The sequence below is a fragment of the Carassius carassius genome, chromosome 49 (assembly GCF_963082965.1).
Source record: "Carassius carassius chromosome 49, fCarCar2.1, whole genome shotgun sequence".
Lineage (NCBI taxonomy): Eukaryota > Metazoa > Chordata > Actinopteri > Cypriniformes > Cyprinidae > Carassius > Carassius carassius.
Genome location: NC_081803.1, coordinates 13,813,522 through 13,830,395, shown reverse-complemented (window position 1 = coordinate 13,830,395; position 16,874 = coordinate 13,813,522). Strand labels below are relative to the sequence as shown.

The following is a 16,874-nucleotide window of genomic DNA, read 5'->3' as shown; positions in this document are numbered from 1 at the left end:
AATTGTATTATTGTTTTAAGGAAATTCTTTTTATTAAACATTTTATTGGCAATTTAAGTTTAGTTTACTGATTTTCTGTCAAAGGTGTCAGTGGCAGGGGCAAACTACCATCTTGCCCTACAAAAACAAATGGAGGTTCATATAGTAAATACAGTAACTTGCCCTCACATCATAAATATTAAATGTCAGCTGAAACAACATCTTAGCTTAATAAATCCAGCGGCCACATTGTTCAGACCTATTAGGCCTTCAGTGGAGGCGTGCAGATAATGAGCCAGTTCCAATCCTTCACCAATAACTGCAGCAACTGCTCCAAGCGCAATGCTCAGCTGCACAAACCCAGTTACCATGGTGAAGGGGCCTCCGTCATTCCGAGTCTTTTGACTGTATTGTGGAGAAGCATTGCATCTGTGGGAGAAGGAGGAGTCTGCACAGGAAATCAGGTCACTGTGTGTAATTCTCAGTTTTTTATATTATCTCATCAAATTCTATTTCAGCTAATGTTATATGGATAAAAAACAAACGTGAGGTATATGAATGATCTGCGGTTTTATTTAGACTTTTTTCCCTTTTTGACAAGTGGAAGGGGTTTTGAAAGATGCTTTGAAAGGGTCTCTGCATCGAAATAATTTTGATGATAAAAATATAGCTAACAGTTTTGTAGTTGTTGAATACATTAGACAATGATTGACACTCCCATAGGAGATTATGTCATATTTGTCTTTGAGCTTTGCAGAATATTCCTCCCCCTTCATAAAGATCCACTTCTGTTACTTTCTGCTCTCTCCTCCTCCTTATTAACCATTAATGGACATGATTTAAAGTCTGTTAGACAAAGCAGTGCCACATCACATGCAGCCAACAACGGTCCTAAACCATCAAATATATTAAAGCATGCTATAATTATTAACAGTTCGTATTCAAGCAGCCAGTAATACACCTGCATTTGTATTTCAGTCACACTGCATGCTTCAAGCAACAAAATGCATTTCGGAGTAAATCTGGCCACATGGACAGGAAGCTTTACTATATAAGGACCAGACATCCTATGATGTCCAAGCTCTGTTAAAGCAGCGTGTGCCACACTTTTGTTGTTTCCCACAGTCATCTGTTCGAAACTGTGAAAGCATTGTCTGTGATCCACAAAATCAGATGCTAATCCCTAGAATAAGGCAAGCCAATTTTAAGCAGCTTGTTTGCATGCAGACACATGCATGCTGGAAAGCGTCTCTAACTCTATGTGTCTTTCTACAAGCTGAGACTCTGATTAAAAACCATGAAGGATATAGGGCAGCAGGGAGAGGGGCATTGCACATAGGAGTTGTGGATATGTGTGCCGTAAAGGGCAACTGGGCAATACTATGACCAAAATAAACGGGTTCTTTATGCCCCATCAGTTCCTATAAGCCACGCTCTTTGTCTTTCTGACTCGCTGGATTGTCTACTGAGTCAGACAAATCTAGCTGGAAACAGCGTATTCAACAGATACAACTTTTGATTTGAAAAATATATGAACTAAGATTAATAAATACTGTAGAAGTACTGTTCATTATTAGTTCTAATGTTATGAAACCTTACTGTAGAGTGTTATCATAATTATTTTCATGTAATGTCCGATAACTGATAAACAGCATATTATTAAAATTCTATCCTATTTTGTTTAAATAAATAAAAAGCAGAAGATTAGCAAAATATTATATTTAAAAGTATTAAATTGTTAGTGTATTTAACACATTTGATCTAAATGTAAAACTAGGGAAGATGAGTATGAACAATTAAAATCCTCCACTAACTGATATTACGTTATTTAAACAAACAAATGTTGACAACATTCTATAGGTCACTAATCAAATTACCAAATTTGTAACATTTGACAATGTGTTAATTTGAACTTAAATTGTTATACCAATAACATTACTTGTAATTTATATATATATATATATATATATATATATATATATATATATATAAATACAATATAGAAGCATTTTCACTAGTCGTCTCAGACTTTTGGACCCTACTATGCTATACTATCACTCTATATGACCTTACAACATTATTAAAATACTGTAATCTTGGCAAATTTATAGCTTTCATTTCAATAGGAATGACTTGACAGTAAGTAACTGGCATTACATGTTGTTGTTAGGAAGGCCTCCTCATTGAAAATCCCTTGAGCATGCTTTGAGGGATAATGAGAAGGGGATACTGCCAAGAGACCCCTGATGTGGCCGATGACAAGCGAGTTCAAGGTGTGACTAAAGCCCCAGAACAGCTTCTCTCCATTACCTCTCACTATTTTTTCCCCTTCCTCATGAATATGGAGGGATTTGGCTTATGGCAGATTGAGAGAAAGGGAGCGGGAGGGGTAAGGGGCGGAGAGAGTGAGGTGCATGAGGAGAGGAGCAGAAGGGGGAGGGGCAGTGAGGTGGATGATTCCGTCAGTTGCCGTAGCAATGCGCAGACTCCGTGGAACAGGAGAGGACGGCTGCTGCTAATGCTCAGAAAACAACACTCTGAGTCTTGACTGGCTTAGACAAGACGCCGTGGACTAGAACAGAGGCCATCACGACACGGAGCTTCTGTGTGTGTGATGGGAATGATTGTGTCTGCTGTTGTTTCATCCTGACCAAGATTTGCTGATGGTGGTTTCTCTCTGACTATATTGGAATAGGAGGGGCTGTTTCTACCCAGATACACAAGGAGAGATTCTTCTGCAGGTAATTTGTTCCTCTCTCTTTCTCTCACCTCCATCACTCCGTCTCCATCCCGCCATTGTTTTCCCATTATTCCCACTGGGAAATGGGGTAAGTTTGATCTCCATCCGTTCTGCATCCATCCCTTTTTTCCCATTTTCATTCTGCACATATTTCTAGAAAGAATATATAATTGTTATTTTTGTATTGCACAATTTGAATATTGTTCTTCCATTTAGATAATTAAAAATAATATTTTCAAATCCACATGGTTTGACCTATATCCGCCATATTTCTTCCCATCATGGCTCATCGATTAATCTTACCTTGACATAGTTGTGTTCATTTTCATATTTCACAATATAGGGCGCACCTGCCACAAGCACTGTTAACTGGCACTCACAATTCATACTGTGGTCCAAATTTATCTTCTAAGTAATGTGTTTGAGAAATATCTCTTGCATTTTTCAGCACAGTGATAAATATGAATGTGATGCACATTTAGATGATATCATTCTCAGCAGGGGTCCCACAGCAAAAGTGTTCTATTCCATGGTCAGTCAATATGCTATTTACATTCCTGCTCAATCCCACCCCTTACTCAGGAATTGTGAATGAGGGACAGTTCTTTATCACTGTAACATTGAATTACCTCTGTGCTTTGTTTTTTGAATGGGTTTTGGCCATAGGCACAGAATTATATGGTGGATAAACAAATCAAACAGTAGCCAAAAACCATGAGGTGAAAAAGTCATTCCCTTGATTCTGACATAGTACAGACAGACACATACATACTAGGGTAAAATAATATAGTGTAATAGTGGAATGAAACTTTGCTGACTAATGTAATGTTGGGGTTAAAGCTTATGCAAGCCTGTCTTAAATGGATTTCTATCCTGCAGCCTTTTAGCCTGATGTAATGCCTGATAAAGCCTGTAGAGCTCATTCATGGAAACTGTCAGACAGGCCGAAAAAGGATGCAGGAACTAAAGGTTAATTTTAATAAAGAGCAAATATTTATAGAAGTCATCTTGAGCTGAACATAATGTAAAAAGCATTTATTTTGGGTGAATCAGAATATAACAAGATGTATTTTTGCCTAGAAACAGTAATAATAGTAGCCAGTAATAATTGCAGAAAAAAGCTTATATTTATATTTCTACATACAGTGTTATTTTTTTCATGTTTGAAAAAGTGGATTAGAATTAGCTTTAATTGCAGGTTGACTCTGGCTGCCTCACAGTCCCTTAATTCATTAAATAGGGATAAAAAATCCCAAGGAGAAATCCCAAAGGTTCTGCTGAAGCAACCACCATGCAAATTAAACACAACTACTTTCACGCTGCTTGAGTAAAATGCAGTCATTCCTGTTCCCTGCTCGCTTAGTGGAAAAGAAGGTAATTCATTTAATGAGATGTCATCTGGGAAAAACTGTATTTCATAGTACAAATTTTCATAGTTAAAAAAGCCTCACAAAATGTTCTTGTCTCTGAAGAAGCCATTGCTGTTATATAATGTTTCATATTCAAATAAAGTTTTAGCTGAGAAGTGAAAAATCTATTTGAATTACTCAAAATTTTAAATCTGCATTTTATGTTTTAGATGCGGATTTGAGATGTTGAATGATACACTGACAATAATCATATTTTTAATTAGGGACTGTTGCAGCAGCAACCTCCACGTGTGATCAAGAGGGCATCAGGATGGAAGCCCCTCTGGTATGCCTGGATGAGGAATTCGAGGATCTGCGGCCCTGCAAGATGGACGAGCTCGAACCCGAGCAGCCTTCCTGCAGGCCTCACAAAACCATTCCTCTGGCCCCGCTGTGCCGTGAAGAGTTCTCAGAGCTGGAGAACTTCTCTGAGATGATGAGCTTCAAGTCCATGGAGGACCTCGTCAATGAATTTGACGAGAAGCTGAACGTGTGCTTCCACAATTACAACACCAAGACAGAAGGTCTGGCACCTGTTCGCAACCAATCACACGCCGAGGAGGATGAGGAGAGGCTTCAAGATGAAGAGTAAGATTGTTTCTGCTCCACTCCTTATATATATAAAGTAAATAAATATAGCTAGATTAATTAATGAATTTTGTATGAAGTTTGATGCATTTAGCATCACGTTTTTGCACCACCAAAAGAATCTAGCATGTATACTGTTATTACTGTGCTGATAAATATCCCCATCCAGGCTGTCTCTCTGCCAATCAAAAGTGAGGACATGTCTGACATCCTTGCCAACTGGCCTGCCAATCAAACTGTATAAAAATACCATTTGTCCATCACCAGAGCCTGTCTGTGTGCGTGTGTCCACGGTTTGGCCGTGAATTATTCAGCAAATTTTTATACGCCTCGGTGCTTTTTTTGTCTTGACTTGTCTGTGCTGGCAGCCTGTCACCATTCTCTCTCTGCCGTCAAATCTGCCTCTCGCAAAAAAATCCCTTGTTTTAAATATAGCGCACTTAATTGTTGATTTAAAACAGTCCAAACATCATCACTGATTTAGACTGTAATGGCAAATATATACACAAACATTAGTGAGAAAATAAAAAAAGAGCATAAAAATTACAAAATGAGATTGAAATCAAAATGTTTTATCCTTTTTGTAGCCTTGCAAGAGATAAAAATGAACGTCACTGGGTTTTCCAGTATTTGAGCATCTTGCTCATTACTCTCATAGTTTGTGCTGTAAATATGCAGTTCATTTATGATTTGTTAGCATGTTATTTTTCTGCGCTTCCCACTGTGATGTGTTCTCATTGCCTGTGGCTTTTGTTCTTGGCTTGTATTCAGACACAAATCTGTCCCTGCGCTAGAAATCAGCCTGTGGCTGTGCATCTGACGAATTAAAGAAACCAGCCTGCTGCAGTTCTCAGTATTTTTATTTTATCTGTGGTTAGTAAATATTCTAGATAAGATGTTGCCTTTTAAGATCTCCAGACAGCAAACAGAAATTAAACTCATTCTGACAATGGCATATGGGTAGACGATGAGTCTGTACCAGTTTGGTGTTGTTGCAGGGCTGGAATAGAGGCTGGTAGTCTTGTGTCTGTGTGCCCTCAGAGGATCAGCACACTTTGAATGGCCACTTGTTCCCTGGATTACTAGACAGAGGCACAAAGTGTAGAGAGTAATTTCAATATGTAGATTAATACATAGAAAAGAGAAAGAAAGCATTGTCACTAGCCCAGTTATATAAACATGCAAACCAGCTACTTAGAACATCTTAAAATAAACAGGTGCACAAATGCACATAAAACTAATGCTCTATATTTCTCAGTGCTAACAAATCGTAATTGATACATATAAATTAAATTCCTCAGTTAATGAAGTTAGGGCTTATTAAAGGTGTTGTTAAAGATTGTATTATTCATTTTTTGTGTGAACGAATGTCTCATTTGTTCCATTTTCATTGTGTGTCGGTTGGAACGTTGTGCATATAAATGTCCATGCATGTGTTTTTGTAGCGTGTGGGATGCTCTGACTGACAACTACATCCCCTCCTCTGTGTCCAGCTGGGACGACCCCACCTCAGAAACACTGAACGGCAACCTCTCAGACCAAGAGGTAAATGCTGCTCTGCTCTGATAACATTCATGGTGTTGACATGACACTACACTGCAAGGTTACTGATTAGTGTTACAGAACATGACTATAAGTTAAGAGTACAATAACATGTTAGGGACAACAATATTTTTACCAATGCAGACACAAATTTTTATTTTGATACTTATATGATTATATTACATTATTTTTTAGTAATTTAACATTATAATATGAATTTTATCATACAATGGTATTACTAGATTATCCCTGGTATTAATATTATTATTTGGTTAATATCAATAAATACTATTTATATATATTTTCTTGAAAGATCTTGGAATATCTTTCTCCTTCACTGAAAAGGCATTTATTTCCTCTGAGCAAATGACTGCCGCACTATATGAGAGTACAGCTTCGCCCTCTTGATTCAGGGTGTGGTGTGTATATTTATGCCAAATGGATGGCAGATACATACACTCGGAGCCAAAAACCCAACCTGATCTACTTTCTCTGGCAATCAGACTGTCACAAGCTTTGCAATAAACAGTTTAGACACAACAAAAAATCCCACAGAAGCTCTAAATATAATGTTCATGACTAATTGGCATTTCTGTATTCTATTTTATATTTTGTCACCATGCTAGATGAGTCAGTTACAGTCTTTACACAATATTGCACTAATTACAAACTAATGCAACTGGTCAGATGTTAGTTAATTAGTTAATATTTAATAGTTAAATGATGTAATCTAATGCTAGCTTTTGACTAGTTTAGTCAAGACTCTTTTGTACATCAATGCATTTCAGAAGAAGTGCAAAGATAACGTTTGAATGCACTCTGTTCAACACATTACCAATGAGTGTAATGAAACTATATGGAGCTTGTAATTTTGATATGACAGGTGCTACTAAACATGTTGAGAAGCTTTTCATTTACATATTTGTCTTGGTTTTAAAGATCCACGAAAAAGAAGAGGATGAGATGAACGAGAAGAATGACAATGCCAGCTGTCTGAGTGAAGAACCTCTTATTACAGCTGATCAGGTGAGCATAACATTTTCCAGATGCCTTTTAAGAAAAATGTAGATTTTTGTCTGTTTTCTTTTTACACAATATAAACAAATGTGTTGCACTGGTCAAAAAAAAAAAGTACATTTATAAATATATATATAGAATGATTATATGCTGTTTATAGGACAGGATTATTTTTGCCTTTTGTTATTTAACAATTTATGCATCAAAAGGTTAATAAATTACTGTGCCAGTATTTTGTGATACTAACGGTTGATCATTTAGCCTAATTCTGTATTTGTACATCGAGCAGGTTCACGCTTGAACAGTAACCTAGCTTTAAAGCTATGCTATATTTAAAATCCAGTGTGCTATATTTATTCATTCATTGCATACAAAGCTAATATTCAAAGCTACAGTTTTGTTGTGTCCTCAAAATTGTTTAAACGCCCCCTGACATCTGTCATTTATTCTCTCACCAGGTGATTGAGGAGATTGTGGAGATGATGGAAAACTCACCAGATCCTGGAGAGACAGAGGAAGAGGAGGAGGATGATATCGGGGTGTCTTCCTCTATAAGCAGTCCCTCTCTACTGGAGGAGATCCGCATGCTGTCTCAGGCCTCCAACAACAACTGCTCCTATGAAGGTGCTCGTCTAACCTGCAGTTAATTCATATATGTGAACCTCAGGATGACTTTTTAAGCTTTTTATGAATCTTCAGATGAACCTAATGATGAACAAATACTGCTTTAAATGTAACTGACAAATACAGTTCATGATGTCTATGATGTCTGTCAGCAAAAGATCAAGATCAAGGTCAATACAAACATGCTCCCTAGGATACTAAACAGGTGCCTATCGAGTATATAGGGAAAGTTTCTATTTTAAGCTATGTTGTTTCAGCATTTCTTCATCCCATGGACAGATGAAACAGATCATGTTTTTGAAACCAAAGATGCAATAGAGTAAAAGCCAATGAAAAATAGAACAACACTAAAGAAACGTTACATTATCACAGTGTGAAAGTCAAGTGTTGCTCGCTTTGATCAAGTCTTTTTAAACTGAATGTTTGTTATGTAGGTCTGAGGCTGATGCCAAGCTCGGCGCTGCTTGACATCTTGTGTCGAATGGAGGCGTCGATACGAGAGTATTCGGAGGAACTGGTGGCCCAGCTGGCCTGGAGGGATGAGCTGGAGTTTGAGAAGGAGGTGAAGAATACCTTCATCACAGCTCTGATGGAGGTCCAGAACAGACAGAAGGAGCAAAGGGAGCTGAGCAAGCGCAGGCGTAAGGACAAAGCCATGAGTCTACAAGGATCTGCCCGCTCCGAGAAGACTGGGGGCATGCCTGCAAAAGTATGTGTGTTGATACGAACAGCATGTTGTTTACCTCCATTCAGACTCATGCACAGACAGCTCTCTCTTTGGTTAATGGTTCTTGGCCCATTACTCTTCAGCTGCACTAAGCACTTACTGGAAGAGCAGAGGAAGCATTCCCCTTCAGTATGATCTGTGAAGGCAATACCAGCTTCCTCTTACAGTAATGCCGCTGTGATTTCATTACATCCTGCTAGGACTGCATCTCTGCGTCCTCATCCTTCATGTTCTCACAGGGATGAGTTGATCACTTGAGTTATTTTGTACACAGTGGCTTGAGTTAGTAAGTGCGGCAAATTGTGAAGCTCAGATTTAATATATTATTATTAAATGCATTAAATTCTCTACACTTTTTTCCTGAACTCAGAAGCTTAGGATTATTGTATTGTATGTCATGGCTGATAATTGATAAATGGCTACTACTTTTATTTTTTAATTAATATTTGTTAAGATGATTGTGACGGGGTGAAGAAGCACATGACACAAGGATCAAGGTAAGTTCCCCGAAGGGTGGATTTTATTGAGGTGATGTAGGGAAAAATAGCCAACGTGAGGGGTTTCCGGTGCTCAGTGCTCAGCCATCTCTTCCTCCTTCGGTGCGCAGTGCTGTGTGGGTCCGTGAGGTCCGTGTCCTTAGCGGACTGGTGGTCACACGCTGCTGTCTGGAGGGGAAACACAGAGAATTGTTAGCTGAGTCTTTTGGAGACATCTCTCACCTCTGCGTTCGTCGACGCTGCTTATAAAGCCCACTCCTGATGGGCTGCAGCTGTGACCGCTCAGCCCGTAGGTGTGCCTGCTCTGTTTCCAGGGCGATGCTGATGAGAGCACGGGCCACACTCCCCCCCGCTAAGCGTCGTTCTGTCCATGTGGAGAAGTGGGGAAACTGGGGGAGGGTGGGGATTGGAACCTGACAGACCTGCGAAAGCTGACCATATCCTTGAGAGACCGTCGGCGTTTCGCGTTGGCCATCCCCGCTCGATGTTGTATGGTGAAGTGGAAGTCCTGGAGCGCGAGGAACCACCGAGTCACCCTGGCGTTGGTGTCCTTCCCTCGGGCCATCCACTGTAGAGGGGCGTGGTCTGTAATCAGGGTGAACTGGTGGCCGAGGAGGTAGTAGCGGAGCTCCAGGACTGCCCACTTGATGGGCAGTGCTTCCTTCTTGACGGTCGCATACCATCGCTCCGCTGAGGTCAGCTTCCGGCTGATATAGATGACCGGGTGTTCCTCACCGTCAAGGACCTGGGAGAGGACGGCTCCCAACCCGGTATCGGATGCATCCGTTTGCAACAGGAAGGGGCGATTGAGCATGGGCTCGGAGGTGAGGGCGGCCTTCATGCCCTGGAACGCGCTCTCCGTTTCCGGGTTCCATGAGACCTTCTCCGGCTGCCCCTTCCTGGTCAGGTCTGTCAGGGGAGAGGCTAAGGAGGAGAAGTTAGGAATAAACCAGCGGTAGTAACCCGCCAACCCCAAGAAGGCCCATACCTGCGTTTGGGTGGTGGGCTGTGGCGCGGAGAGGATCACCGCCACCTTCTTCTCCTGGGGTCGAATGAGGCCGCGGCCCACTTGGTAGCCGAGGTACTTGGCTTCGGTGAGGGTCATGTGACACCTACAGGGGTTGGCGGTCAGCCCAGCCCGGCGAAGTTTCGACAGCAACTTCCGCAGCCGCTCTAGGTGGTCCTCCCAAGTCTCGGAGTGTATGACCACATCATCTAGGTAGGCGGCGGCGTAGGCCTGGTGGGGCTGCAGGTGGATTTCCATAAGCCGCTGGAAGGTGGCGGGAGCCCCATGCAGGCCGAAGGGTAGGACCCGGTATTGCCAGTGGCCACTACGGGTCGAGAATGCCGTCTTCGGCCTGGCCTGCTCCGTTAGGGTGACCTGCCAGTAGCCCTTGGTGAGGTCAAGAGTTGAGATATACCGGGCCCTTCCTAGGCGAGTTCGTCCACCCGCGGCATTGGGTAGCCGTCAAACTCCGAGACTTCATTCAGGCGGAAGGTGCCATCGGGCTTTGGAACCATGACGATGGGGCTGGACCAAGGGCTGCGTGATGGTTCGATGGTTCCTAACCTCAACATTTCCTGTACCTCCTCCTCAATGGCGTGGCGCCGAGATTCGGAACACGATAGGGCCGTTGCCGGACGATCACTCCGGGTGCTGTGGGGATATCGTGCGGAGAGAACACATCGGTGAACTGACTGACCAGGTGTTGCAGCTCCATCTTTTGGGCGGCCGAGAGGTCCATGTCCACAGCCAAGGGAGGTTGCTGAGCTAGGGCTGCAAGCTGGGGCCTGGACCCGACCCAGCGCTTCAGAAGGTTCACGTGGTATAGTTGGTCCTCTCTGCGTCGTCCAGGCTGCCGGACCCGGTAGGTGACAGGGCCGATCCTTTCCGTAACAGTATAGGGTCCTTGCCAGCTGGCCACAAATTTACAGGCGGCAGTGGGGACTAGGACCATGACGTGGTCTCCAGGTTGGAACTCCCGTGGCTGGGCCGCCCTGTTGTAATGTCGTTGCTGGGCCTGCTGTGCTTTGGCAAGGTGCTCCTGGACGATGGAAATGACCCTGTCAATCCTCTCCCGCATCTCCCGGACGTGCTCGATGGTGGAGCGGTGGACGGCCGGCTGCTGTTCCCAGGCTTCTCTGGCGACATCAAGCAGGCCGCGGGGCTGCCGGCCGAAAAGGAGCTCGAAAGGGGTAAACCCGGTGGACGCCTGCGGTACCTCCCGGATGCCGAACAGGACATAGGACTGCATCTTGTCCCAGTCGCGCTTGTTCTCCGCAGCCACTCTCCGAAGCATTTGCTTCAGGGTTTGGTTGAAGCGTTCGACCAGGCCGTCCGTTTGCAGGTGGTATACGGTGGTGCGGAGCTGTTTTATTTGGAGGAGCTTGCGGAGGTCAGTCATCACCCGGGACATGAAGGGGGTGCCCTGGTCAGTCAGTATCTGGGATGGTAGGCCGACCCGACTACTCAAGAGGAAGAGCTCCTGGGCAATGGCTTTCGCTGTGGCTTTGTGGAGTGGGATGGCCTCAGGGTGGCGGGTGGCGTAGTCCAGGATGACCAGGATGTGTTTGTGTCCCGGGCGGATTTTGGCAGCGGCCCCACTAGGTCCATTCCTATCCGCTCGAAGGGCACCTCAATGATGGGCAGCGGAATCAGCGGGCTGGGGGAGGGGTACGTGGCGACGTCCGCTGACAGGTGGGACAGTTGTTGTGAGGAGGACCGGTACAGGCAGATCCTTGACGATCCTGACTTCCACCAGCCAGGCACCAGGGTGCACCGTAATAGTGACGCGCCGTGCCGGTACCTCTGTAGTATCGCAGTGGACACAGGTGATGGGCAGTTTGGCTTTGGGTTCCGGCAGTGGAGGAAGGACAGTTGGCCGGACAAGGGTGACCGCGCTGCCTGAATCGAGGAGGGCGAGGACCGGCCGGCCATTTATCTTCACTTTCGCCCGTGGGGCTCGCTTCGGAGTTTCCGTGTGGACGGTGCAGCCTGCCAGCCAAGCGTGTCCAGAGGAGTGAGGGGCTTCGGTGGGCATGGGTTCATCCTGTGGCCCGGGAACCGCCGGCTTGCCGACTGGTCGCTGGGTGCCCTCCGGTGCGCGTCGCTTCTGGACCACCCTTCGGGGAAAAGGCGTTGCTCGCTCCCCAGCCTTCTGGTGTTGGGTGGCCTTCGCCAGCTCGATGGCCTCAACCAGCTCGTCGATGTTGGTGGGGTTCCGCATACCGGCCGCCTGCCTGAGAGGGCGGGGAAGGGCCTGTAGAAGGCGGTTCACTACAACGCGCTCCGCTACCTGGTGTGCGGTGGGACCCCCGGCCAGTAGCCAATGTTGGGCGAGGCATGAGAGGTCGGTCACTTGTGCACGGGCAGGCCGCAGTGGGTTGTAGGACCAGTCGTGAAATAGCTGGGCGACACTAATGGGTGACAGTCCAACCCACCCCAAGATTTCCTTCTTCAATTCTTCGTAAGAGCCGCTCCGCTCGGGGGTAAGCATGAAGTACTCCCCTTGCGCTTCTCCCGTCAGCAACGGTGCCACGATCCATGCCCACTCGTCCCTGGGCCACGCCTCCCGGACGGCGATCGCCTCGAAGATCTGAAGGAATGTCTCGACGACATCATGCGCCGTCATTTTTGGGATGAGTTGGGTAGCCTGGGCTCGGGGGTCAGGTAGCGGAGTTCGCGGGGCGGCCGCCATGCGGAGGGCGGCGAGCTCTCGTTCCGTTTCCCCTTGTCGGGAGGACTTGTGCTCCATAATCTGTTGCTGGCGGATGCTCACCTCGGTGAGGTGCTTTAACAGATCCTCCATAGTTGGGGGAGGAGCGCCACCTGGGGAAACAGGAAGGGGACGTGAGAAAACAAGCCCGGGAAAAAAAACGTCCGTCAATAAACCAAGTGAACGGTGATAGGGATGTAGTGGGATCCTGGTCGGTGACTTCTTCACTGCAATGCCCACATTCTCCACCAGTGTGACGGGGTGAAGAAGCACACGACACGAGGATCAAGGTAAGTTCCCCGAAGGGTGGATTTTATTGAGGTGATGTAGAGAAAAATAGCCAATGTGAGGGGTTTCCGGTGCTCAGTGCTCAGCCTTCTCTTCCTCCTTTGGTGCGCAGTGCTGTGTGGGTCCGTGAGGTCCGTGTCCTTAGCGGGCTGGCGGTCACACGCTGCTGTCTGGAGGGGAAACACAGAGAATTGTTAGCTGAGTCCTTTGGAGACATCTCTCACCTCTGTGTTCATCGACGCTGCTTATAAAGCCCGCTCCTGATGGGCTGCAGCTGTGACCGCTCTCCCTGTAATGAGCAGGTGCAGGTGTGCCTGCTCAGTTTCCAGGGCGACACTGATGAGAGCTCGGGCCACGCGTCACAATATATATATATATATATATATATATATATATATATATATATATATATATATATATATATATATATATATATATATATTTATATATATATATATATTTATATATATATATATATATATATATATGAACCCTCAAAACATGCAAATAAAACATAATAGAAATAAAAACAATACTTTCAAAAGCTTAAATAAATGGCATCACAACATTATGATGTACAGTAAGTATAATGTAAGAACGGATATTATAATATTTATTGTTATATATGCATTTAATAATTTGCTGATACTTAATTATGAGATCATTTTTGTTTTCATCATTTCTAGATGATTTCCCCAGTTGAATTCTACCAGCTGTTTTCTCTAGTTTGGTGAAGGATGTGTGCTTTACAGAATCTGAGTGGAAGTCTCTGGCACTTACTAATATTTGATGTTTACATTTTTCCAGCGCTTCAGCATGGAGGGTCTTTCCAACATCCTGCAGACAGGCATCAGACAGACCTTTGGGACCTCAGGGACAGAACGACAGGTAAGGAGGAGCATTTCAGCTAATGTTCTGAACTAAACTTGCATATATATGCAGGAATAAGATCTGATTTGTGTACTCTTTCTGATAATTTTTTCATATGTATGTTCGACAGTACCTAAACACAGTCATCCCATATGAGAAAAAAGGGGCTCCTCCATCTGTGGATGACTTGCAAATGCTCACAAAAAGTAAGTGTACTGAACTGCACTAATAATAGTAATATTTGCTTATATTAATTTAATACTTAACAAATTTAGGGCATCAAAGGAAAAGATAATAGTGACCATTAATACAACTGATTTTTTTTTTCAGTTCTTTGTGCCATGAAAGAAGACAGTGAGAAGGTCCCGACCCTCCTGACGGACTATATATTAAAAGGTATCCACCACTATCTACCACAATAATTTTGTATTATTATAATTTTTTAATGATGTTTTAAATGGTTTTGTTAGGTTATGGGGTTTTTAGCTGTCATCATTTTTAGATAATATTATTATTTATTCTGAAATTTTAGAGAAACTAACTGTGGCTCTGAAATAGGTTATACATGGAAAACAGTTTTTTGATAATGTATATTTCTATCTCAATTTTATTCAATAGCTGGATTCACAGAATATCACTGTTCTCCTCTAAATATTCTCATAAATAACTCACCTGCATTACTGTAGTATCACTGAGTTTTTCAATTAGTTTTTTTTTTTTGATATGGCTATATAGTATTTATTAAGTTTTATTTCAGTTTTAGTTATTTTAGTGCATCAAGTAAAACTAAATGAAATGAGAAATGTTGCTTTGGCAACTAGCTGAAATTAAATAAGTTGAAATTTTTTAATATTTTATTAGATTTCAGTTTTTTATGGCTTTACATTTAATGAACTATAATAACAATGTATAATACAGTATATAAATGCATCTGAAGTACATGCACAGACATTTAGTAGTGTTGAGACCAAGAACACAATATCACGTCTCCATCCTGCAGTTCTGTGTCCTACCTAAAGTCCTGAGCGTGACATGCTGATGGTGAGACTGTGGATAGGTCGGGTGTCTTTGTTCGTCTTCTCTCAGTTCTCCAGCCCAGCTGCATGAGCTCCCTTATTCAGTATCAGCGAGGGACCCTGAACATCTAACCATCCTTCTCTTGCTTATCTAATGACCTTTGACCTTGCTCATCTCACGGCCCTTCCTGTATTCACATATCCACAAGGTTTCCTTCCACAGCGCCTGGTGCTTTACATGTTTTCTACTACGTGCGTTACTTTGGGCCAATAGCCATATGGAACGTGTAAGGGTAACAGGTGAACTATAATCGGTTTAACTACAATCAGGTAATATTTTTATTTTTAAATATACGCCTAACATAAGGCATTTTACATACTACTCAATCATTCACATCCGTTCTGAACACAGGTGATGATGAGAAGGGCATTATTCACAATCTTATTAAGGCGTAGATGAATTGATTCGAGAACACATTTAAAAAAATAATCCATCCATAATTTCTGTTTTTGCCGTTTTAGTATTGTGACTTCACTTCATGTGGCAAGCATGTTTAGTGTTCTACATTAATGCCAAGTTATAGGGAGAATTTTTTTCTTATTTTGGTAACCTGAGATTTTTTTTCATCCTGTGTATGAAATATACAGTTCAACATAATGTGGTTTCTTTGACCATCCATTTGTCTAATAAAACCTTTTTTTGTTTTGTTTTGCTTAACAGAACTTTTATTCATGCGTTGTGCTTACATCTTTATGTATATATTTCTTATTTACTAAGGGACATGGAGGAATGTGAAGTATTGCTGAGTTATAATTCCAATAAATGTCAAACCCTGTGAAAACCTGAATGACTGTTTCTTTATAATACCGCAACTATCCACTGGAGGTCAGTCATATCATGCAGGTCTTTACAATTCATCAAACACTTAGCTTGTTTGCAACAGCCTTAGATGTTTTGTGTCGTCTAAAAACAATTTATGAAATATAGCAAATGTTAGAAAACGCACAAAACCAGAGGTATACATGTTTTGCTAATTTTGAATGTCGCACCAGTCACGTTAGCTTGTATATTAGGCTATTTTAGCCATTACTGAGTCTGACCCTGACTAAAATGTTACACAGCTTGCGGTCTTTTTTTATTACGTAACGCGTTAGATCATCTTTTCCAAGTATTATTAACAATGGGTCACAAGAAATGTCTTAAAACAGTAGTTTTAATAGTAGCTATCTTACCTTCTGCTCTCTTTTTAAAGCAAGTCTTCTTTCCACTTTCCAACGGAAAGCGCCGAAAAAATATGCGCACGCACCACTGATTTCATTGTGCATTAATTTACTCATTAATTAGCATTAGAATAAAAATAAGTCATTGTGAGTCAATAAACGCAAAAAACTATCAAAATACATATGTTAAACCAGTGGTTTTCAACCAGTGATTTTAAAAGAAATAATAATATTGTTAATATATGTAAAAATCGTCTAAGTCATTACATAATATAATTTCATATATATAATTAAATAACAAAAATAAATATTAAACTGTAACTATGCTTCCACTATTCAAGCTCGCTGATTGGTTTAAGAATAAACCGCAGATATTTTTGCTGCTTATGCTACAGAACAACAACTTCAAACATCCATACCTAAATGGTTGTCAACATGTTTCCTCCTGACTGCTTGCTCCGCTGACTGTCTACCCACTGCCGAGCTCTGCCTGGATCTGGTTTTCCCGCTTTGCTGAGCGGTGCCAGCCAGAGTTATTTTCTGTTCATTGTCAGTTCATTCAATAAGGACAGTTAACAATCTAGCCTCTGAGTACAAGTTATTAACCCAACAATATTTCATTTTTTTGCAGTGGGCCGCA

General features: G+C 42.5%; 1 protein-coding gene across 3 annotated transcripts; it reads left to right on the top strand.

Annotated features, from left to right (window-relative positions):
• The first annotated feature begins 2,446 nt into the window (after window positions 1-2,446).
• On the top strand, window positions 2,447-15,855 carry LOC132132499 (fasciculation and elongation protein zeta-1-like). Of its 3 annotated transcripts, none has more exons than XM_059544896.1 (10): window positions 2,447-2,720; window positions 4,365-4,716; window positions 6,210-6,261; window positions 7,198-7,284; window positions 7,734-7,899; window positions 8,334-8,608; window positions 13,935-14,015; window positions 14,128-14,203; window positions 14,328-14,393; window positions 14,998-15,855. In XM_059544896.1, exons 2-10 carry the CDS (start codon window positions 4,400-4,402, stop codon window positions 15,012-15,014), a joined length of 1,137 nt encoding a protein of 378 aa, XP_059400879.1. In that variant the 5' UTR covers window positions 2,447-2,720; window positions 4,365-4,399; the 3' UTR covers window positions 15,015-15,855. The 3 variants fall into 3 exon arrangements, with proteins under 3 accessions (XP_059400879.1, XP_059400878.1, XP_059400877.1); XM_059544895.1 differs by having other exon boundaries at window positions 2,448-2,720; window positions 4,368-4,716; window positions 6,162-6,261; XM_059544894.1 differs by having other exon boundaries at window positions 2,448-2,720; window positions 6,162-6,261.
• The last annotated feature ends 1,019 nt before the right edge of the window (window positions 15,856-16,874 follow it).